Source organism: Neoarius graeffei, chromosome 26 (assembly GCF_027579695.1).
Source record: "Neoarius graeffei isolate fNeoGra1 chromosome 26, fNeoGra1.pri, whole genome shotgun sequence".
Taxonomy (NCBI): domain Eukaryota; kingdom Metazoa; phylum Chordata; class Actinopteri; order Siluriformes; family Ariidae; genus Neoarius; species Neoarius graeffei.
The window spans coordinates 8,607,887-8,631,405 of NC_083594.1; the positions used below are offsets into that span (position 1 = coordinate 8,607,887).

General features: G+C 42.2%; 1 protein-coding gene across 1 annotated transcript in view; it reads left to right on the forward strand.

Annotated features, from left to right (window-relative positions):
* Positions 1 to 23,519, forward strand: part of arhgef10la (Rho guanine nucleotide exchange factor (GEF) 10-like a) — a 419,992-nt gene that overhangs the window by 10,129 nt on the left and 386,344 nt on the right. The window contains exons 2-3 of the mRNA XM_060910368.1: positions 12,433 to 12,612; positions 13,959 to 13,986. Of these exons, the coding sequence (XP_060766351.1) occupies positions 12,438 to 12,612; positions 13,959 to 13,986 (203 nt within the window). The 5' untranslated portion in view covers positions 12,433 to 12,437. The remainder of the gene's footprint in view (positions 1 to 12,432; positions 12,613 to 13,958; positions 13,987 to 23,519) is intronic.

A 23,519-nucleotide genomic window follows, 5' to 3' on the forward strand; every position in this document is an offset into this window, starting at 1 on the left:
TTGGTGGAGGTAATAAGAATTTAGAGCTACAAAGACTTTTGTTTTAGGTTAAAGTAAGAAAAAGAGATAATTATTATGCACAAATAATTTTGTGCATGGGGTGGCATGGTGGTGTAGTGGTTAGCGCTGCTGCCTCACAGCAAGAAGGTCCGGGTTCGAGCCCCGTGGCCGGCGAGGGCCTTTCTGTGTGGAGTTTGCATGTTCTCCCCGTGTCCGCGTGGGTTTCCTCCGGGTGCTCCGGTTTCCCCCACAGTCCAAAGACATGCAGGTTAGGTTAACTGGTGACTCTAAATTGACCGTAGGTGTGAATGTGAGTGTGAATGGTTGTCTGTGTCTATGTGTCAGCCCTGTGATGACCTGGCGACTTGTCCAGGGTGTACCCCGCCTTTCGCCCGTAGTCAGCTGGGATAGGCTCCAGCTTGCCTGCGACCCTGTAGAAGGATAAAGCGGCTAGAGATAATGAGATGAGATGAATTTTGTGCATGCAAAGTAAATCATCTTTAATTCCCTCAACAGCTTTTTAATCCTGTCAGGTTTATGATTTGTCAATTTAAAAAAAAACAAACAACACACACACTTTCATACTCAAAAAACGTCAGGGGTGCAAACTTTTGCACTCTGCTGTATGTATGATGCTCCTCACCCCATCCGCTGTGTGTTCATCATACAGAAGTGGCCCTTATTGCTTCTTGAATGGAATGTGACTCTTTATGATCCGCATAAAGTCCAAGCAGCCCCCCTGAGAGAAAAGTCACGATCTCACAAAGCGATTACTGTGCAGTATGAGCCAATCAATAAAGCGTTCACTGCCTCATAAAGCCACTGTGTAGATACTTCATGTCAAGTCAAGTTTATTTGTATAGCGCTTTTAACAATAAACATTGTCGCAAAGCAGCTTTACAGAATTTGAATGACTTTAAACATGAGATAATTTTATCCCTAATCTATCCCCAATGAGCAAGCCTGTGGCAACGGTGGCGAGGAAAAACTCCCTCAGACGACATGAGGAAGAAACCTCGAGAGGAACCAGACTCAAAAGGGAACCCATCCTCATTTGGATGACAAAAGACAGCCTGACTATAACATTAACAGTTTTAACATGAAGTCAGTTTCGTTGATGCTATAACTCTTCAATTGACTTCATGCTAATGTTCTCCACGTATTACAGGCCTGACCTCTTTACCTCCTGAGAGACACAAATCATCAGTTACAAGGTCTGACTAATTCCCAATCTTTTATTTATGGAGGCATATTTTATCATTACAGATCTCCTCTGAATGAGAATCATCGCTCCCTGTGCATTGAGCTTGTTCAGATCAATACTTTCTCATCAGTATTTTCTAAAAAGTAACAAAGAACAGCATGTAATACATTCCCTCCAGGAATATACAGCTCATAAAAGCTCATATAACCACCTCGAAACCGAAACGGATTACAGATGTTTTAAATTGATCCGTTTAATTCTATCGACGTCTTGATAACTCCACATCACCCGCAGCACGACGCTGACCTTCTGACCTGTGAGCTCATCAGCAGTCGAGCATTTTCACTGACGAAAGCTGAAAAGATGCTTTTGTAAGACGGAGCCACAGTTTTCTGTCACAATCGTGCCATTGTGTGGTGCTGTGCATGCGGTGGGACGATCCAAGTGACTGCTGAACTCCAGTGGTGTTTGGAAAAAAACAGATTCGAATAAACATGGGACTGAATCTGAGTAGAACAGGCCCAAAGACCCAGTGTATCATGGGATGGAATGGGATGGGATGGGATCAGAACCCACCAGATGTGTTTTGCTTATATCTTGAAATTTGTATCTTTCCGATGTCAATAAATGCAAATTTTTTTTCAAACAAAACTACTGATAAACAAGTAAACAATCAAATAAACTAAATAGGACAAACAAACCAACCACAGGCATGAGACAAATTAAAACACTATCAAATGTCAACAACTTTGTTAGCAAAACAAATAGTTTTGTTACCAGTTCATTATCCTAAATTAAAAAAAGAAAATAATTTGTGATGTTGACAAAACAGCAAACAAACAAACAAACAAACAAACAAACAAACAAACAAACAAACAAACAAGGAAAACCAACAAACAAACTAAAATTGATAACAAAATAAATAAACTGCAATCGTGGCAAAATTTTAAAAAATCTTTTGTTTGCAATGCATATAGATTTATCAATTCATTACTCCTAATTAAAAAATAATAATTATGAAGCTATGTAATGTTTACTGTTTTTTAACAAAGCATGTTTTCTTCTATCTTAAATTTTGAAATTTGTAACTGAAATTTGTCTTTCCGATGTCAATAAACGCAACATTTTTTTTGCAAACAAAACTACTGACAAACAAGCAAACAATCAAGTAAACTAAATAGGAGAAAAAAACAAACCAAAGGCAGGAGACAAATTAAAACACGATATCAAATCGCAACATCTTTGTTTGCAAAACAAATAGTTTTGTTATCAATTCATTATCCTCAATTGAAAAAAAAAGAAAATAATTTGCGACACTGACAAATAAACATATAAACAAACAAATAAGCAACCAACCAACCAACCAAAAAAAAAAAAAAACCCACCCCAGGGAAACAGTCAATATGCGTGAAAATATGACGTTTATCGTCTCATATTTAAAATATTTTCACTCATTAGCTTCGCTTCACTCACTCACTCATGATATATACGTTCACCACTCGAAGAAAAACTTCATATCTTAGTGCAACCGTGCAATATCCTCGATTTATTCTCTCCACATTCACTGGATATGAGCAATCACATGCTCTGATTGGCTACTGTACTACTAGGATATCAGCTCATATACCGTGAGTAGAGAAAAACAAAATGGCGGAGCGTGTTGCTGAACCAACCGGGAATGAAATAAAAACTCTACTTGAAAACAAAACCCCCAAAAATAAAAAAAAGAAACAAAATATCGAATGAAAGTATTTGATGGTAAGAATGTATCTTAAAACAAATCAAGAATTATTATTCTTATCGTATTTTTCACAAAGTGCTACTGTCATTTTGCCGGTTTGTTTCCATTCTAAGCGGAGATGGTTTTGTTGGACGTTACCGTATGTATCAAGTTTTTATTGATCAAATTTGCAAAAAAAAAAAAGTCGCACATGACTTATAGCCAACTCGGTGCTACGTGCCTCATCGGCTGTCAGCTCATGTACGAGTCGAGTTCATGGAATAACTGTTAAATGTATGTTCCATATGTTATTTCATAGTTTTGATGTCTTCAGGGTTGTTCTACAATATAGAAAATACAAAATACAGAAAAGCCTATGAATGAGTAGAGTAGGGGTGTACAAACTTTTGACTGGTTCTGTATGTGTGCAAATTAGATAACTCGAGGGGGAAGAAAACAGAAGAGACATCAGAATTTGCCAAAAATGTGTGTGTGTGTGTGTTGAATGTAGTATTGAGAAAGAACTTTGACCTCTTCACCCAAGACTAATGACATCACTCTCTTCCCATCAATTTAATCTATTTCCAATCAATTTCCTTTATTTTGGAGGAATTTACTCGACAACATGCTCCAAAATTACGTTCCATGACACACAAGACGATGTCAAAAACATTTTTTAAAGGTTCAAATTAAAAATCTATCAAGGTAAAGCTCCCGTAAGCAGTTTCAAACCTCCCGATTTTAACTCCTAGTCTGTAATTTCCTCATTTTTAAGGAGCAGAATGTAGAACCTCCTGTAAAAGCTCCCACAATCAGAAGCCCAGGGAGTCATTATCTCAGCTCTCAGGAGACGATGAGAAAAGAAGCACTGCAGCCAAGAATGTTCCGGAAAAGGAAATAGTTGTGAGTTAATCAAAATGTAAAGCAGATGCTGTCAGGGAGTTTCCTCAAACATTTCCTCAAACAGATGTTGTCATTCAAACCTTGTATGACCATCAGACTGCTTCCACAGGCGTCGGCATGACAGAGAGGGATAATACGAGGACTTTTACACGGATCGTACGAGAAAATGTGATGGGATTGAATATAGAATATTGGAATGTATCATGAAAATGAATGACTTAGCTCTTCGTTTTAATCTGAAATACTCCAAGTGCCCTTTCGAAGCCTGGGCATCCCTAAAGGATTATCAGTGATGGTTATCGACAGAAAGGGTGATGCAGGTGGAGATTAGATTCACAACATAATTTGGAAGAAAAGTTGCTGCATGATGAACTGGAAACGTGTATGTCAAGGGTTCGGGTCAGGATTAGGAGTCAGAGTTCTTCTTATGATGTCATTCATGAAATCTAGCCTCTTGCTCAATGAGATTTGATCACGTTTTGGCAAACAAGTGGTGAAAATAAAATCAAGAAAATGAGTCAGTGACTAACATGGGAAGTGATTACTATTTATCTCGACTGAAAATTTAACCAATTATTTTTATCAGAGCTAAAAATACACGGTCACAAAGCAAGGACTCTTTTTTTTTTTTTAAGCTCATATGTCCATAAAGTTGATGAGCTGTTGCCATGGTGTGGCGTCCGTCATCCGTCCGTCGTTCACAATTCAGGTAAATCGTATCTCCTCGATCAGTTCTCCACAGATTTCGGTTCCGATTGTTTTGTCTGAAAGAACTCCTCACGCTTCACAAAACTTGGTCGTTGTTTTGTAAAATGTTTTACTAACAAGTTAGTCAAGTCCCTTCCATGCCAGGATCTGGTCTTCCCAGGCAGGCTCCTGTCCCAGTACTACCCAGTTCATAAAGGCACATGGGTGTGCTTCTAGAGCCCTCAGCTTCTTGCCTATACAGCTAGGGTTACAGTGGGGGCTGGTCCTCTGGTAACCGTGACAGTTTGGCTCCCTACTCGCATCTGTATTTCAGCGTGCCTTGCCAGACAGCAGCAGGTACCGTTTTTTAAAATGATGGTCTTTGGTATGACCAGGCTACGAGTAGAACTCACGATTTCCTGATCAAGAGGCGGATACGCTAACCACTGTGCAAGCTCATGGTATTATTATCCATCCATCCATCATCTTTAGCTGCTTTATCCTGTCCAACAGGGTCGCAGGCAAGCTGGAGCCTATCCCAGCTGACTACGGGTGAAAGGCGGGGTACACCCTGGACAAGTCGCCAGGTCATCACAGGGCTGACACATAGACACAGACAACCATTCACACTCACATTCACACCTACGGTCAATTTAGAGCCACCAGTTAACCTAACCTGCATGTCTTTGGACTGTGGGGGAAACCGGAGCACCCGGAGGAAACCCACGCGGACACGGGGAGAACATGCAAACTCCACACAGAAAGGCCCTCGCCGGCCACGGGGCTCGAACCCGGACCTTCTTGCTGTGAGGCGACAGCGCTAACCACTACACCACCGTGCCGCCCTGGTATTATTATTATTATTATTATTATTATTATTATTATCACCTCACCTGGGATGGAGTCTACCAGGGGGCGAGGTATTGTTTTCGGTTGGGTTTGTTTGTTTGTAAACAATGTTACTGGAAAATGGCTAGACCAGTCTTCATGAAACTTTCAGGATAGATGGGCATTGGTCTCAGATAGAACCTCCAGCGGGTCAAGGCTAGGATTCTTTTTTTTATTATTATTATTTTAATTTTTTTAGCTGGTGGCACGGTGGTGTAGTGGTTAGCGCTGTCGCCTCACAGCAAGAAGGTCCGGGTTCGAGCCCCGTGGCCGGCGAGGGCCTTTCTGTGCGGAGTTTGCATGTTCTCCCCGTGTCCGCATGGGTTTCCTCCGGGTGCTCCGGTTTCCCCCACAGTCCAAAGACATGCAGGTTAGGTTAACCGGTGACTCTAAATTGAGCGTAGGTGTGAATGTGAGTGTGAATGGTTGTCTGTGTCTATGTGTCAGCCCTGTGATGACCTGGCGACTTGTCCAGGGTGTACCCCGCCTTTCGCCCGTAGTCAGCTGGGATAGGCTCCAGCTTGCCTGCGACCCTGTAGAACAGGATAAAGTGGCTAGAGATAATGAGATGAGATGAGATATTTTTAGCTCATATGTCCATAAGGCTGATGAGCTGTTGCCATGGTGTGGCGTCCGTTGTCCATCCATCTGTCGTTCACAATTCAGGTAAATTGTATCTCCTCTATCAGTTCTCCATGGATTTCAGTTCCGATTGTTTTGTTTGAAAGAACTCTACACTCCACACAAAACTTGGTCGTTGTTTTGTAAAATGTTTTACTAACAAGTTAGTCAAGTCCCTGCCATGCCAGGATTTGATCTTCCCAGGCAGGCTCCTGTCCCAGTACTACCCAGTTCCTTGTGTAGAACTCATGATAGAACTCATGATAGGACTCATGATATTCTTTTTTTTTTTTTCAAAAGCTCTGAGCTCAGAATTTTGGGGGTCATCCGGCCAAAGTCAAGGTCATGATGACCTAAAAGGTAAAAAAAAAAAAAAGCCCTGAGCTCAGACTGCAGGAGTGCGGCCTCGGAAAGACTCCTCCCACAAACACGCTGATTGGATCACTGCCTGACTTATTTCCATACACTGCTGTCATTGGATGGTTTCTTGGATCGTTTACATACGCAAAGGAAGGGCTTTTGGCCACACCCACTTTTAAACCCCATTATTCTATTCTTATTATTCTAGTATTATTCTACTCTTACCTCTTAGAGTTTTCAAAACTGAAGCCTCCAAACCAAGGCTGACATACACATGCTGTTGCAGGGGGCGACAGAATCAGAATCATGTTTATTGGCCAAGTATGTTCACACACAAGGTCAAAATCAAGGTCAAGGTCACCAAAAAGGTCAGAAATGTTTTTTTGCGATATCTTCCTTCATATTCATCATAAGTGCTACCAGGCAAGGTTTGTTTTGCCTGGGAACACATTATTATTATTATTATTATTATTATTATTATGAAGAAGAAAAAGAAGGATGAATTCGGGTCTCGTGTCAGCGTAACATCAAAACTGATTAAATTGGTCTTCACTTCAGTTGACATCTATTGGAATAGACCTTTGTAAATCCTGCTCTTAAGCCCAACGCACACCTTCCCGATTTCATCAGGGCTTCGTGTGTCGGGCAATCGGTTACGAATATACGGGCCCGATTTGATCGGTTCAAAATTCCCCGCACACATTTGCGAGACATCGTACACATTCAGCCTGAATAGATGGTCACATGTTCAAGATATCACATGATGGTACAAAATATATATATACACAGAGCCCTCCACAATTATTGGCACCCCTGGTTAAGATGTGTTAAAAGCTTTAAAATAAATTCAATTTTTATTGCAGAAGCATAATCTCACACTGAAAATTGTAGAAAAATGTAACCCTTAACTCAAGTGAATTAAAAAAAAATCCTTGAATAAGAAATAATTGTTTTTCATAAAATCACCTGTTCCACAATTATTGGCACCCATAACAATTCCTAGAAAATAAATGTAATTGAAGCATTTGTCATTTCTACTGTAGTTTATAAAGTTGATCAGAGTATCTAGGAACCTTTAATTAGTAATTCATCACATCCTGTTTCCCTGGGGTATAAATATGATGTGACACAGAGGCCTATTTCTCTTATCCACTCTTCAACATGGGAACAGTGTTGCCAGATACTGCTGACGTTTTCCAGCCCAAAATATGTTCAAAACCGGCCAAAATGCACTTGAAACCGCCCAATCTGGCAACACTGCATGGGAAAGACAAGAGAACACACCATTCAAGTGAGGCAGATGTGTGTCGACCTTCATAAGTCAGGCAATGGCTACAAGAAAACAGCCGCTTGCCTACACCGGCCCGTATCTACAGTCAGAGGAATCATCAAGAAGTTTAAAACAACTGGAACTGTGGCAAACAAGCCTGGACGAGGATGCAAGTTTATCTTGCCACCACGCACAGTGAGGAGGATGGGAAGGGAAGTAAAAAGTTCTCCAAAGCTCACTGTTAGAGAATTGCATCAAAGAGAAGCATCTTGGGGTCACAAAGTCTCCATAACAACCATCAGGTGCTATCTACATGCCAACAAGCTGTTTGGGAGGCATGCACGGAAAAAGCCTTTTCTCACTTACAAGCATAAACGTAAACGTCTGGAGTTCGCTAAGCGGTACTGGGACCATGTGCTTTGGTCAGATGAGACCAAGATAGAGCTTTTTGGCAACAAACACTCTAATAGATCACAAAAGATGAGTATGCGGAAAAGCACCTCATGCCCACTGTGAAGTATGGGGGAGGATCGGTGATGCTGTGGGCCTGTTTCTCTTCCAAAGGCCCCGGGAACCTTGTTAGGGTGCATGGCATCATGAACTCTTTGAAATACCAAGACATTTTAAATCAAAATCTGGTGGCCTCTGCCCGAAAGCTGAAGATGGGTCGTCACTGGGTCTTTCAGCAAGATAATGACCCTAAACATGTGGCCAAATCTACACAAAAATGGTTCACCAGACACAAAATTAAGCTCCTCCCATGGCCATCTCAGTCCCCAGACCTCAACCCAATTGAAAACCTGTGGGGTGAGCTGAAGAGGAGAGTGCATAGGAGATGACCCAGGACTCTGGATGATTTAGAGAGATTGTGCAAAGAGGAATGGTTGAAGATCCATCTCTCTGTATTCTCCCATCTTGTGAAATGTTATAGGAGAAGATTAAGTGCTGTCTTGTTGGCAAAAGGGAGTTGTACAAAGTATTAACATCAGGGGTGCCAATAATTGTGGCACACATGATTTCATGTAAAAGAATTATTTCTTAATGTGGGATTTTTTTTTCCCACTGAATAAATGCACTTGAATTAAAGGTTGGATTTTTCTCTTTTAATGCATTGTTGTCCTATATTATAAAAAAAAAAAAAAGAATTTATTAGACGCCTAAGAACACAACGAGGGGTGCCAATAATTGTGGAGGGTGCTATATATATATATATATATATATATATATATATATATATATATATATACATACATAGAGAAGTATTAAATTTTGAATATTAGAATCAAAAAGGGATAATAATCCCAACTAGACAAATCAATAATAAGAATTGATTCTAATTTGTTCAGTCGTTCTTAAAATTCAACTTGTTCTGGGATTCCGGACAAGCGATTTCTGTCCCACTGAATGCTATAATACTTTACCAGGCCTTTTCAAAGCTGACACGATTACAGCCATAGCCTCGTTCCTCTTTTCCTGTTTGCTGTAATCAGGTGAACTAATGTCGTAAAGACAGGTGGACGCTTCCCAAAGCGACACAAGTTGTGCTTCCTGGTCTGCAGTCCACGTGTGATTGTTGCAAGTCGACATTTTGCCTTATTTACACCATGTGATCAATCGTGGCACTCCAATTGGCTGTTTAAAATTATCGTAACCGATGAGATCGTAGTAACAACACACACACTACCGATTGTGTTGCATATGAGGAGATCGCGTCCGAAAATATCAAGACCAGTTTGATCTGAACCGAGCAACCGAGAACCGCTGAAATCAGCTATGAGGTGCCCCCGCACACATTTACAATTCGCAAGCGATTTAATCAGCTTGACTGTTTAACCAAGGGAATCCTCTCTGGTGACTTACACTACGTTCAGACTGCAACCTGAAACGACCCATATCTGATTTGTTATGAAATCCGATTTTTTTGTTAGGCCGTTCACATTACCAATTATATGAGACTTGTATGCGATCTCCAATATGAACGGAAAACGACCCAAAAGTGTCCCGCATGCGCAAACTGACATGTAATAAGCACATCTACGTAATACGTAAACAAAAAAAAAGCCATTGTTGTTGTTTTCCACCAAAGAGGCGGGATTAGCCAACGCAGAATAGTGACGTTTGTCTCTTGTTGATGACGTGTAGGTCGCATGAATGCGACTTGTCCGGTCAGACTGCAGTCGCATGTAAAACGACCCAAAAGTGTCCCGCATGCGCAAATTGACACGTAATAAGCACATCTACGTAATACGTAAAAAAAAAAAAGCCATTGTTGTTGTTTTCCACCAAAGAGGCGGGATTAGCCAACGCAGAATAGTGACGTTTGTCTCTTGTTGATGACGTGTAGGTCACATGAATGCGACCTGTCCGGTCAGACTGCAGTCGCATGTAAAAATAACAGATATGCATCGGAATTAGGACCACATATCCAAGCGGCCTGGGTCACGTGAAAAAAATCGGATCTATGTCGTTCAGATTGTCAATAACAAATCAGATACAGGTCGCATATGGGCAAAAAAAATCGGATATGGGTCGTTTCAGGGTGCAGTCTGAACGTAGTCTTAGAAAAATTAGTTTGGTTTTCATTTCTCCGGAGGCTGTTTTCGAGGCATCAAGGATAGCATAAGCTGCAGTCAAAAACATCCGTTGACATCTCTGCATTCCAGTATCTGCTTTCTTGGTGTTGTCTTTAAGCTGAGTCCACACAGTCCTGTTCGTCTTAGGAGCCAGTAAGAGCTTACAATTTTCCAGTCTGGCATATTTGTCAGTAAGCTCATCGAGTTTTGCTTTGGGTAGTTTGCCATTGATGAGACCATCTATGATCTTCACCAGATCGTCATCGATTGGTGGGCTTGTTTTCTCACTTGTGGCAAACTCCTGGGCGAGGTCCTGGAACTTGCTTGAGGCAGCATTTTTCTCTTTCTGTTGATCTTTATCTTGAGAAAGAAATTTTTCTAAGTCACCAGCAAGATCTCATCTCATCATCTCTAGCCGCTTTATCCTTCTACAGGGTCGCAGGCAAGCTGGAGCCTATCCCAGCTGACTACGGGTGAAAGACAGGGTACACCCTGGACAAGTCGCCAGGTCATCACAGGGCTGACACATAGACACAGACAACCATTCACACTCACATTCACACCTACGCTCAATTTAGACTCACCAGTTAACCTAACCTGCATGTCTTTGGACTGTGGGGGAAACCGGAGCACCCGGAGGAAACCCACGCAGACACGGGGAGAACATGCAAACTCCACACAGAAAGGCCCTCGCCGGCCATGGGGCTCGAACCCAGGACCTTCTTGCTGTGAGGCGACAGCGCTAACCACTACACCACCGTGCCGCCCCCAGCAAGATCTGCATTAGAGATATTCCCGCCAGATTCCTCCTCTTCATCACTCCAGAAATGTTCATTATAAGCGTAGTTTTCAATGGCAGTCGCAACAAACTGTTCTACATGTTGTTTCAGATCAGTTTTCATCTCTGAAAACATGGCAGATATAGAAGTTTTCAAATCTTCTGAGGATGTGGTTTCAGTCGAGGTTCCTGGGTCATACATATTAATTGTTGCGAACAAGTAATAAATATATGTAGTGTGAATAGGAATTCACAAGTCTTATTCAGATTCCGATCAGATTCAGAATATTTATTGTCATTGTCTCAAAAAAGAACAATGAAATTTCATTTGGAGCATCCGTACAGCAGAGTTGTACACCACTCATTGAATATTCTTCGAAGCAAAGCTAGATCGAAGATTATGAACGTAGTGTTTCCCAAAATTCATACGACTGTGGATCATTTGTAGGGAAACTATCACTTACTTTCCCCCCTGGCGGCACGGTGGTGTAGTGGTTAGCGCTGTCGCCTCACAGCAAGAAGGTCCGGGTTCGAGCCCCGGGGCCGGCGAGGGCCTTTCTGTGTGGAGTTTGCATGTTCTCCCTGTGTCCGCGTGGGTTTCCTCCGGGTGCTCCGGTTTCCCCCACAGTCCAAAGACATGCAGGTTAGGTTAACTGGTGACTCTAAATTGAGCGTAGGTGTGAATGTGAGTGTGAATGGTTGTCTGTGTCTATGTGTCAGCCCTGTGATGACCTGGCGATTTGTCCAGGGTGTACCCCGCCTTTTGCCCGTAGTCAGCTGGGATAGGCTCCAGCTCGCCTGCGACCCTGTAGAACAGGATAAAGCGGCTAGAGATAATGAGATGAGACTTTCCCCCCTTTTATTTTTGCTAGGGAACTAACACTTACTTCCCTTTTTTATTACCAATTTTAATGACATTGTCGACTTTTAAGTAGAATAACAGTCTTACGAATTTAGACTGTAGGGAAACTATCACATACTTTCCCTTCTTAGTGAATATTTTAAGGGAACTATCACTTACTTCCCTAAATTTCCTCGTTAGGCTTTACACCAACTGAGGTATGAAAGGTCTCGTGAAGTTATACGAGTCCATGTGACTAACATTAATAAAACAACTCCCAAAACATAAAGAAGTCGTAAGATTTCTAAAAGAAAAAAATCATAGAAACTATAAGAAAAGGAATATAATATATCCATAAATATCAATTCCCTGTATAAAACCGAATTTAATCCAAAAAAAAAAAACAGCTCTAGAAGGAAGACCACAAGAAAGCTCTGAACTCCACGGCGTCCAACATTGTACTGACTCACGGCGGTGCGCGTGTGCATCTCATGTTAACCGGAAGTACGTCACTGCGATTTGGTAGAATTAATATCACTTCATCGATTTTCCCATAAAATAGAAGCAACTTCACTTTCTTCTTCCAGGACCTATGAGCACACCTTCTCAGCAGCCGAGGGGCATTACGGAGGCCGAGGAACAAGAGAAAGGTGGTCACAGAGAAACGCTGAAAGATGGTGATACGCCACAGAAAGACAGCATCGTTTCTGCTCCGGGGAAAGACGGTGAACTTCAGGAGGATGCAGGAAAGGCGACATGTGGTGCAGGTACTGATGGAATTGTGAAACAAAGAGAATTAATGAGGTTGTTTTTAAGAGGCAGCACCCTCTGGTGGTCAGGAGGATCTCATACGCTCAGGCAAAGTCAATCTGACAAAGATCGCATGTTTCTGCGAGAAGAGAAATGGGCAGATTAGGACTTTTGTATTTTTTATATCAGAATCAGCTGAATAATAATAATAATAATAATAATAATAATGTGTCTGGGGCGGCACGGTGGTGTAGTGGTTAGCGCTGTCGCCTCACAGCAAGAAGGTCCTGGGTTCGAGCCCCGGGGCCGGCGAGGGCCTTTCTGTGTGGAGTTTGCATGTTCTCCCCGTGTCCGCGTGGGTTTCCTCCGGGTGCTCCGGTTTCCCCCACAGTCCAAAGACATGCAGGTTAGGTTAACTGGTGACTCTAAATTGAGCGTAGGTGTGAATGTGAGTGTGAATGGTTGTCTGTGTCTATGTGTCAGCCCTGTGATGACCTGGCGACTTGTCCAGGGTGTACCCCGCCTTTCACCCGTAGTCAGCTGGGATAGGCTCCAGCTTGCCTGCGACCCTGTAGAAGGATAAAGCGGCTAGAGATAATGAATGAATGAATGAATAATGTGTCTGTATTTCTAACAGCATCTTAGTCAAGATGAGAGACAGAGACCCACTGAGAGACTGAAAGAGAGAGAGAGACTGAGAGAGACAGATATAGACACACAGAGAGAAAGAGACTGAGAAAGAGAGGCAGACAGAGATAGACAGAGAGAGAGAAGGAAAGAGAGACAGACAGACAGACACACACACACACTGAGAGACAGACAGACAGAGACACGCACACACTGAGCGAGAGAGAGACACACACACAGAGACTGAAAGAAAGAGACAGAGACACACACAGACAGAGACACGCACACACTGAGCAAGAGAGAGAGAGACAGAGAGAGAGACACACACACACACACACACACACTGAGAGACAGACAAACAGATACACGCACACACTGAGCGAGAGAGAGAGAGACACACACACACACACACAGAGACTGAAAGAGAGAGAGAAAGAGACTGAGAGAGAGAGACACACACTGAGAGATAGACAGACAGACAGATACGCACACACTGAGCAAGACAGAAAGAGACACACACACACAGAGAGAGAGAGAGAGAGAGAGAGATGGACTGAGAGAGAGTCCAATTACTTGGGTTTCCTTGCTGCATGCTATAAAGATTAAAATAAAAGCTTGAGGTCAGACCTTAATTAAACTATTTATAACTAAATTATACCTTAATTCAGCAAATTTTTATTCACTTTCTTTCATATTTTAACAACAGATTTAATTTATTCATTTATTTATTTTCCAGATATGCCGTCCTCTACAAGCCCCAAACAGTAAGTAGCCAGACTCCGACTCCTTTTCGTTCAAACCTTCACCTCATTTATTCCTAATTTAGTCTCTTTTGTCATTTGAACCTTCTTCCTCTGTTCATTCTTCCGCAAGAAATCCTGCCCCGAGTTTCCACCACTCCATTTCATTTTATATCAAACATGATGTTAAATGTTATGAGCTTTAAAACCATCCATAATATCTACTACATCTAATTTATGAACTAATTATTAAAAGTGGTCATTTTATCAGACTTTCAGCTGCTCAGGTTGATCATTGCACAGCTCATTGTACAGCTTTTCCTGCTGCAATCACAACGATCCGGATCACCAAGCAACCTTATCACAAATTAAACCTGGCAATTATAAATGCCATGAACTACAAGATATAAGATATAAATGTAGAAATTAATAATAATAATAATAATAATAATAATAATAATAATACATTCCTATACAAGGAACAAAATGAAATTATATTTTGACATTGATTCTAATTCACTGTTACATATAAGCTATGAAAAGTTCTGCGTCTTTTATCAAGAGCTGGGGATTTTATCAAGAATATTCCAGAATCCTAAAGAATGTCAGGACATATTAAAGGAATAAAGCACTCGGGAGAATGCGTTTAGAGCAAAATAACTAATGCTGAGATGTTGTGATGCACTTTGATATGAAGTGAGGTTACTGCTACCAACCCAAAGTTGATTGTTTTGCAATAACAGCACGTCGGGTCGTGTTTTATTCTGCTTATACCACAGCAATTTGACAATTCTAACAACATTTAAAGCAGAACTGAAGTCATGTTTAAACTTGCTTTATTTCTTAATTAACGTGTTATTCAATTACGTTTTCAGTAACCTTATATCGTGACTCGTATTGGCAACTAATTGCAATTAAATATTATACTTATCGGCCTATTCGGTTTTTAGTCGTGTTGAATTTAGTTCGTTTGGTCCACGGCAGGTGTCGCTTATCCGCGCGATCTTCACAAGACTTGTGCGAGACTTCAAAACATGAAGTGTCAGCCAGGTGTCAGTGCCGCCATTTTGAAAACTGTTTTCCAACCGAAATATTGCACAAAAACGAGTTTAAATGACGATTACTGCCTACTTTTTTCAAACTTTCCTGACTGCTATCAAAACAAACAAAACTTCCGGCTTGATTCCGTCAGCATTCGAAAGAGGGCGCACGCGTCTTTTGACAACGTTGGCAGATGTTGGTGACTTTGATTTCCGCTGTACGTTTTACTTCCGTCCTACGATGTCTCGCACAGGTCTCAACGAATCTCGTTTATGGCCATCGCTTTGACATATGGACTGATATATTACAGAGCATATTTCAGACACTCATAACTTGCTATAGCAGCGACAAAATAGCGATCAAAAATGCATTCCGATATTTAATAAAATGAGATAAATAGAATTTTGATAATAAAAAAAATTGCCTTCAGTTCCCCTTTAAAAAAAGTAATAATTAATGAATGATGAATCATATTTCTTATCCGTTTATACTTACATTTAATGTCGCAGAACGTCCACAAATCAAGTTCGTTCTTGTGATCACTTACAGTCAGATCCATAAATATTTGGACAGTGATAGTTTTTTTTTTTGTATCTTTGCCTCTGTCCATCAACACCACCATGGATTTGAAACGAATCAATCAAGATGTGAATGAAGGGTCGACTTTCAGCTTTCATTCAACAGGTTTAATCAACATATTGCAAATATTAGCCATTTTTTACACAGTAGACAAACAAGCTTGTTATGTTACCATGAAAAATTCCTGGAGACATTCCTGTGTCAGAAAACGTACTCACACTGGACACTCCTGAAGAAAACGTCACCATGTAAACAATTACCAATAGACTTGGGGCGATTACGTGAAATTCAATTATGATTACTTCGAAAGTTTAGATAACAGTTACGATTACATCACATGCACTACAATTATAATTACAGCAAATCCTATGCCAAATTTTGTTATGGACAAGTGCTTTTGACATATTTAGGGACAAATTTGGGCACTTATGAGCAACACTATTCAATGAATCAAATGATGAAAATAAATTAAAAAAACAAGAACAAGAATGTTGGTTTTATTTGCAATATTTATTATAATTTTTCATTATGTATGTTTTCACATATAGTCTCTATTATTAACGTAAAATGTAATGTAAAACTGGCCAGTGTCCATTAAAGTGCAAGAGACTATATGTGAAAACATACACAATTTCTTTATTCTATTTATTATGAGCAGATCAGTTGATATGCGAGTACTGTAGTGCAGACACAGGAAATAAATGAACAGTTTTTTCCAAAGTTAAAAGTATTTTCTTCAAAATAGTTAATTTTGCTCTATTTTGAGTTGAGAGAGTAAAATTTGGAGTTGGAGTGGGAGCAAAATTACAGAGTAATTGTGTAGCAGAGTTGGCTGTGGCTCTGAACTGAGTAAAATAGTACAAGAGTTAATTTCAAGACACACTGAATAGAGTCAAATACCAAAATAAAGTCAAATAAACCAAGATAAATGAAGATGTTATAAAAATCAGTTTTAGAACTGTGTTGGAATGTGTGAAAAAACATGACCTTACCCATTGTGACTGGACCTGATGGGCTTAAGAGTTGGCAGTGAGGGGGGGTTTCACTCTTCTCATGGAATGGAATGGAAATTTTTACTCTTCTCATTGAATACCCCTCCCACTGCCAACCCTTTATCCCAAAACAATAGGACATACGTTTTATGATGGCCAATTAATTGTCCAAATCAGTGGAGCAGATTTAAGTTTCCGTGCTTGATCCATTCCTCAGACTGAACAGAATCACCTCAAGTGACCAAAGTGGTTCGTCACAATAGGTAAGGTCATGCTTTTTCACACATTCCAACACAGTTCTAAAACTGCTTTTTATAACAGTTTCATTTATCTGTTATTTTTAAAAAAAAGTACAATCATGATATACATACGACAGAGATATTATTGTAGCTGAACTTGTGCCGAATACAAAAAAGTCATATGACTTTGAAAATACTGCTTAGATTTGTTGAAATTGTTAACAAAATCAGAGCATACCAAAATCATTAGAGTGCCAGGAGATGCCCTCAGACCCCTGAGGATTAAAGTCTACTGACTGTAGCGGCCAAAGTAGAATTCATATAGATGTGAATTACAATTTATGTTAAAAGGTATATATAATTTAATTTGAGTGTGTAATTTCATATAAGTAGTTTATTTCATGATTAAGATGATGAATAATATGTGGCAAGGTTAAAAGAATTAGAATTAGAATCAGAATTCATATGTTAAGAATTAGAACTGTCTCACGCTTCTTAAGAATTCATATGTGAAGAATTAGAACAAGAATTAGAACTGTCTCACGCTTCTCAAGAATTAGAATTAGAATTCATTCAGCTATATAAGAACGGTCTCACGCTTCTCAGGGTAGATCTCGAGAAGCCGTGGAAGCGAATAGTTTTTCTTACCTGACTCTCTGACTCACGACTCTCTGTATCTTAGAACCTTTGTAATTGTTAAACGAGAATTAAAGTTCAACTTTCAAGACGTTTCAAGTGGATTTATTGCAAGGCACACGGACACTGAGAGTGGAAACAGTTACTTTGGGACAGAGACTTTGTCAGCGTAAGCTATAGCACTTTTCTCAAGGTCTCACTACGAACGAGCCTCTACAATAGTAAGAAAAACTCGCTTGACATCGGATTACAAAATGCTGGAGAGGTTCGCTGAAACTGGAAAGAAGATTCATCGAGGGATTTACCGAGGGACTTCTGAACTAGCGCGATCACGTGGTACACTCGTGGCTGGTGATTGACAAGTGGACATGGTTGCAACGTGACTGTCGCAAGTGGAATCGGAACAAAAAACCGGACCGACGTTCAAAGCAATCATGACGGATGAAAAGGAAAGGACGGTAAGCCCTCTAGGGGGAAAAACGTCAGGGTAAACCAACACAAGTGTCATTGGAAAATAGTCTGCAGACAAGAATCAGCTCCAGAAGAGCAAAGCTAGGAAAACTCATCTCATCTCATTATCTCTAGCCGCTTTATCCTTCTACAGGGTCGCAGGCAAGCTGGAGCCTATCCCAGCTGACTACGGGCGAAAGGCGGGGTACACCCTGGACAAGTCGCCAGGTCATCACAGGGCTGACACATAGACACAGACAACCATTCACACTCACGGTCAATTTAGAGTCACCAGTTAACCTAACCTGCATGTCTTTGGACTGTGGGGGAAACCGGAGCACCCGGAGGAAACCCACGTGGACACGGGGAGAACATGCAAACTCCACACAGAAAGGCCCTCGCCGGCCCCGGGGCTCGAACCCAGGACCTTCTTGCTGTGAGGCGACAGCGCTAACCACTACACCACCGTGCAGCCGCTAGGAAAACTGACTGAGAAAAAAAAACGAATTGCGTGAGTTAATGGATGATGATGCAAACGTGGAAATTATAACAAAGGAATTGTTAACCAAGTATGAAGAACTGATAGGATAATTCAGTAAGATAAATGCTGATGTCAAAGACCTGTACAGTCAACTTGGATGCACACAGAATATGAATGCAGATCAAAGTAATTGGTTTCAGCCAAGATATGATGAGCAATGCAATTTTGTGCGAGAGGTTAGATCATGGATACAGGATGCAACGCTTCGCATAGAAGAGTCTGAAAGAGTGAACAATGAGGTAAATCCTGAAGATAGTGTTTCAGTTACATCCAGAAAGAGTAAAAAAGCCAAGTCTGTCTCTTCTGCTTCTGTAGTATCATCAGTTCACGCTGAGCGCTTAAAAGTTGAAATGGAGAAAGCTGCTTTGTTAACCGACAGCCACATTGAAACAGAAAAGGGCTTTGGAAGAGCAGGAGCTACGGCTCAAAGCTAAAAAGGAAGAGCAGGAGCTATGGCTCAAAGCGGAAAAGGAAAAACAGAAAAGGGCTTTGGAAGAGCAGGAGCTACGGCTCAAAGCTAAAAAAGAAGAGTTGGAGTTACAAGCAGAGCTCGCTGCATCAGATGCAAGATTAGCTGTGTTAAGAAAATTTGAAGACTCAGATGTGTCAAGCGGCTCTAAAGGCAGTAGAGTGGATTCACTGACGGCTACTCAGAGACAACATGTCAGCCACAATAGGAGCAGTGGGGCTAGTAATGTATCTCAGCATAGCCATAGTAGGGGAATAGCTGCCGATGCAACGCCTGTTGTGCGACAAGAGCCTGTTACTTCAAAGGGCAATTCTGCAAACACAGATTGGCCTACTATCAAGTCGGACGACGCTAAGGCACTTGAAGCATATGCTCTGTTTCTGATCAACTGTAACAATGCAATGTCGTATCTAGAGTACTTGGATGAGATGGAGAATGCTGCGAACATGCGCACAGTCATCTCCAAGCTCCCATACAGGCTGAGGGAGAAATTCAGGAGCGTCGCCATTGACATTCAGAAGAAAGATCGGCGAACAAAGTTCCAAGACGTGGTGTCATTTGTAACCAAACAGGCTGAAATGGCAGCACACCCTGTGTTTGGTGAAATCTCAGGTCAAACAAAGCGCCAACCTGAAAAATCAGCTGGCAAGAAAACCATCATAACGCTAGCCACTGAAGCTAAAGAGCAGAAAGTAGTGAAAGATGTTGCTGGTGCTGAGAACAAGAAAGCTAAAGAGAAGAAACCAAACATGAACATGGCTTTCGTGAAACCGTGCATCTTCTGTCAGGGAGATCATACCATGGAACAGTGCAAGAAACTTCAAAAAAAAGCTGCACAAAGAAAAATTGGAATTCCTTAAAAGTAAAGGACTCTGCTTCAGCTGTCTTATAGGAGGACACATGAGCAGTGCCTGTGAAGAAAAGAAGAGCTGTGAGATGTGTTCAGCTAAACACCCTACACTGTTACACATAAAGCAGACCCCTAAAGACATACCAAAAGAAGACACTTCAAGGGAGGAACCAAAAGAGGAGTCTTTACAGGAAGAACAAACTGTGGTCAGTGGATTCGTGGATGCAGGGAAAACTTGCTCTCAGATGGGGGCCGGGGGTGCAGGAACCGTCCTCGCCATCGTTCCGGTGAGAGTGAAGGCAAAGAAAGGCAACAAGGTGCTGACTTGTTATGCGTTCCTGGATCCAGGGAACAACGCCTCCTTTTGCACTAACAAGCTAGCCAACAACCTTAACCTGCAAGGAAAAAATGTGAACATCCTACTTACCACTATGGGAGACCAAAGGACCGTCACGTGCAAGGTGTTGCCAGACTTAGAAGTCAGCAGTCTGGAAGGGGATGACTTTGTCGGGCTCACTGGTGTGTTTACGCAAAGGGCCATACCTGCTAGTCAGGAGAATATCCCAACCCAAGAGGACGTGGATAGGTGGCCACACTTACGAGGTGTACGAATTCCATTGATCAAGGCAGATATCGATCTTCTAATTGGGACGGATGTCGCAAAGGCTTTAGAGCCAAAAGAGGTAATCTGCAGCGTGAAAGATGGGCCGTATGCAGTACGTACAGTCTTGGGATGGACAGTGAACGGGCCGCTGCGTGAGAACATCGGAAGCTGGTCAAAGAACGGATACCCACAGATCCAAATGAATCGGATATCGGTGGCTCGACTTGAAGAATTGTGGACCCAGCAATTCAAGTATGATTTTCCCGAGAATGCTCAAGGAGAGCAGCTTGAGATGTCAAAGGAAGATCAACTGTTTATGGACAGAGTCACCACATCCACAAAACTGGTCGACGGTCACTACTCTATCGGATTGCCATTGAAAAACAAAGATGTGAAAATGCCTAACAATAGAGCAATGACGGAGCAATGAGCGCTCAACATGAAAAAGAAGCTTCAGAGAAACCAGACGTTCCGAGAAGAATACGTCAGCTTCATGAACCAGGTCATAACCAAGGGATACGCCGTCAAAGTCCCAGACGAAGAGCTTAACAGGAGTGATGGAAAGGTGTGGTTTATTCCACATCATGCCGTCTACCACCCCAAGAAGCATAAACTTCGAGTGGTATTCGACTGCGGCGCTTCATATCAGGGAACCACACTCAATGAGCAACTACTGCAAGGGCCTGACATGACAAGCAGTCTGGTTGGAGTCTTAACACGATTTCGTCAGGAGCCAATCGCAGTTATGGCAGATGTGGAGGCCATGTTCCACCAGGTCAAGGTCCCATCTGAAGACGCAGACCTTCTCAGGTTTTTATGGTGGCCTGACGGGGATATCTCAAAGGAACTGCAGGAGTACAGAATGGAGGTACACTTGTTCGGAGCCACCTCTTCACCCAGCTGTGCGAACTATGCGCTGAGAAGATGTGCCGAGGACAACAGGAGTACTTTTGATGCAGCAGCTGTGGAGACAGTGTTGAACAATTTTTACGTCGACGATTGTCTAAAATCAGTTAACTCAGAACAGGAAGTGATCAAGCTACTCCACGACTTGACGGCCATCTGTCAAACAGGAGGCTTTAGACTGACAAAATGGACGACCAACAGTCGAAACGTGTTGTTAACCATCCCGCTTGAGGACCGAGCAACAGAAGTCAAGGATCTTGATCTCGACCAGGACTCACTCGCCATCAAGAGAGCTTTGGGAGTGCAATGGTGCATCCGGTCAGATCATTTCAAGTTTCAGGTGAACATCGAGCAGAAGCCTTTTACCAGGAGAGGAATCCTGTCTACAATGAGCTCTGTCTATGATCCACTAGGAATGTTGTCACCAGTCATACTACCTGCTAGAAACATCTTGCAAGAATTGTGTAGACTAAGAACAGCCTGGGATGACACTGTGCCAGAACACCTCATACAACAATGGACCAAGTGGACTGAAGAACTCCAACAGCTCACTGAATTTCGAGTAACACGGTGCTTTAAGCCACCTGAATTTGGCAAAACTGTGCAAGCTCAACTGCATCACTTTTGTGACGCATGTGAAATAGGTTATGGTACTGTCACGTACTTAGTCCAGAAGAATAGCAGCAACCAAGTACACTGTTCATTCGTCTTGGGGAAGGCGAGGGTCGCCCCTCTGAAACCAACTACCATCCCGCGGTTGGAGCTGACGGTGGCTGCCTTAGCTGTGAAGGTGGACGTCATGCTGAAGAAAGAGCTTCAGTTGCCGCTATCAGATTCCAAGTTTTGGACAGACAGTACTGCCGTACTCAAGTACATAGCCAATAAGAACATCAGATTTAAAACATTTGTGGCAAACAGGATTGCCATAATTCTGCAAGCATCAAAAGTGCATCAATGGAGCTATGTCAACACTCAGTTGAATCCTGCCGATTATGCCTCGAGGGGTCAAAGGGTGAACGCCTTCATGAGGAATGACGTCTGGATTGCTGGTCCCAGCTTCCTCAGTAAACCAGAAAGGGAGTGGCCAGACGAACCCAATCACCTAGAAGAGCTCACGGCTGAGGACCCTGAGGTGAAGAAAGGCGTGCTGGTTAACGCTATCACAGTAGAAAGCACTGATGCAATGCAGCAGCTAATCCAATACTACTCTTCATGGATACGTCTCAAGAAGGCTGTGGCGTGGTTCATGCGACTCAAGCAAACCCTGGTGAACCTGTCTAGGAAGAGAAAAGAGTTGAAAGGATTGTGCAGAGAAGGAAACAACAGCTGAACAAAGAGATGTTGAGCTACAAAAAGGGTCTCAAACATACTTACCTGACTGTGGATGACCTGCAAAAAGCAGAGATCGCTATTATTAGCCATTGTCAAAACGATAACTTCCAAGAGGAGATATCTGCTCTTCGGAGAAAGGACTCTATTAAGAAGAGTAGTCGAATCTTCAGACTCAATCCACAACTTGAAGAGGGAATCCTTCGCGTTGGAGGGAGGCTCAGTGGAGCATCCATGCCAGCCGAAGCCAAGCATCCGATGATCATCCCTAAGAACCATCACGTGGTGGACTTGATTCTCCAGGATGCACACGAGTGTTTAGGACACAGTGGACGAAATCATGTCTTGTCTCACACACACCAAAGGTACTGGATCATTGACTCTCCCTCATCAATCAGAAGAATGCTGTCTCGGTGTATTACCTGTCGAAAACAACATGGTGCATCAGGCACACAAATGATGGCAGACCTACCAAGAAACAGAGTTCTACCAAATGAACCACCCTTTACCAGAACTGGTGTGGATCTATTCGGGCCATTCAGCGTCAAGCGGGGAAGAGTGTCTGTAAAAAGATATGGGGTGATATTCACCTGCCTTGCATGTCGTGCGGTCCACATAGAAATGGCAACATCATTGGAGACCGACTCCTTTATTCAAGCTCTGCGGCGCTTCATTGCGAGAAGGGGTCAAGTGAAGGAAATGAGATCCGACAAAGGGACCAACTTCGTTGGAGCCGACCACGAGCTGAGAAGGGCAATAAAGGCGTGGAATACTTCACAAATCGAGAACAGCTTGCTCCAGCGTGACATCACTTGGTTATTCAATCCACCATCTGGATCCCACCATGGAGGGGTGTGGGAAAGAATCATCCGCTCCATCAGGAAGATCATGGATGCCACTTTAAGAGAACAAAGCTTGGAC